Genomic DNA, 1,063 nt, shown 5'->3' with positions numbered 1-1,063 from the left:
CACCTGGAGAACGGGACGCGCAGGACTGAGCCCGGCCCGAGGCCCAGGCCTCTGCCCCGCAAGGTCTCGCAATTGTAAGTCACTGCCCCGCGACCCTGGGATGGTTCCTTCGCCGTTTACAAAATAAGAAGTATGATGAGAAGACACTTAGCGTAGGCACTTTAATAACGTACTCAGATCTTTCTTTCAGTGACTGGAATTAAAACTTGCTTATTAATATAATGTTGCACAATGTTAAAAGTTAACTGACCTGAGTCGCCAGATGTCACATGAAGTTCGGCTGAATCTCATTAAAACATTTCTCGATTGAAAGTGGTAAATAGGGATAAAGACTCCTTTTGTATCTTTTTATGTTCACTTTTTTTACATAGTTTAATCCTAAAGCCAATACAGTATTGTCAAACAATGAGATGTGTGATAATGTTGTATACTTTTTACTGAATACTTGATACTCCAAGAAAGCATATTTATCATTGCGCACCCTAACACAGTGGTCCTTACCTTAGAAGACTTCTGTAAGTGAGGCGAAGGTTCTGGCTCCCACCAGGAGCTGAAAGATCACTGCACATCCTTGGAATTAAAGGTTAAAGCAGGCCACTTAGACCGTATACTTAAGGGGTTGCAAGGGTTGGGACTGGAAATTGTTTTGTTCTTGAAACAAGATGCCTAAGGTTGCTTTTGACATTTGCCGGCTGTCTACATTCTTAAAATTCTACTTTGCATTGGTTGTAAAATGCTTTCATGTGCTGACACCATGCTACCTACTGTATTTCTTTTCAAGGTGCAGTTTGCTTTCTGAGTTCCAATCAGCTAGATTAAGTAAGAGACCCCAGAAAAAATGTTTACTTGAATGTTGTGCTTCCTTACTTGATAGTTTCTTATATAAAATGAGTCACTGAAGAAGAGCAGATGTTCAAGTATTAAATAGGCACAAATTACTGTGCCCCATTAACAAGAATTCAGGAATCAATACAGGACAGTATTAAATCAGTAGCACAAATGAAGAAAAAAAAACCCTTAGTGACAAAGTATCGGCATGATTAAATGGCAAAAGGCCAAGGGC

The 1,063-nt window shown here is 40.0% G+C and overlaps 1 protein-coding gene across 1 annotated transcript in view; it reads left to right on the top strand.

The window, feature by feature from the left end:
- Window positions 1–606, top strand: part of Dock4 (dedicator of cytokinesis 4) — a 433,388-nt gene extending 432,782 nt beyond the window's left edge. The window contains exon 55 of the mRNA XM_033755915.1: window positions 1–606. Within this exon, the coding sequence (XP_033611806.1) occupies window positions 1–78 (78 nt within the window). The 3' untranslated portion in view covers window positions 79–606.
- Window positions 607–1,063: the final 457 nt, after the last annotated feature.

This window comes from Fukomys damarensis, unplaced genomic scaffold, assembly GCF_012274545.1.
Source record: "Fukomys damarensis isolate Sample0158 unplaced genomic scaffold, DMR_v1.0_HiC HiC_scaffold_4, whole genome shotgun sequence".
NCBI lineage: Eukaryota > Metazoa > Chordata > Mammalia > Rodentia > Bathyergidae > Fukomys > Fukomys damarensis.
This window is presented reverse-complemented; position numbering and strand designations above follow the sequence as displayed.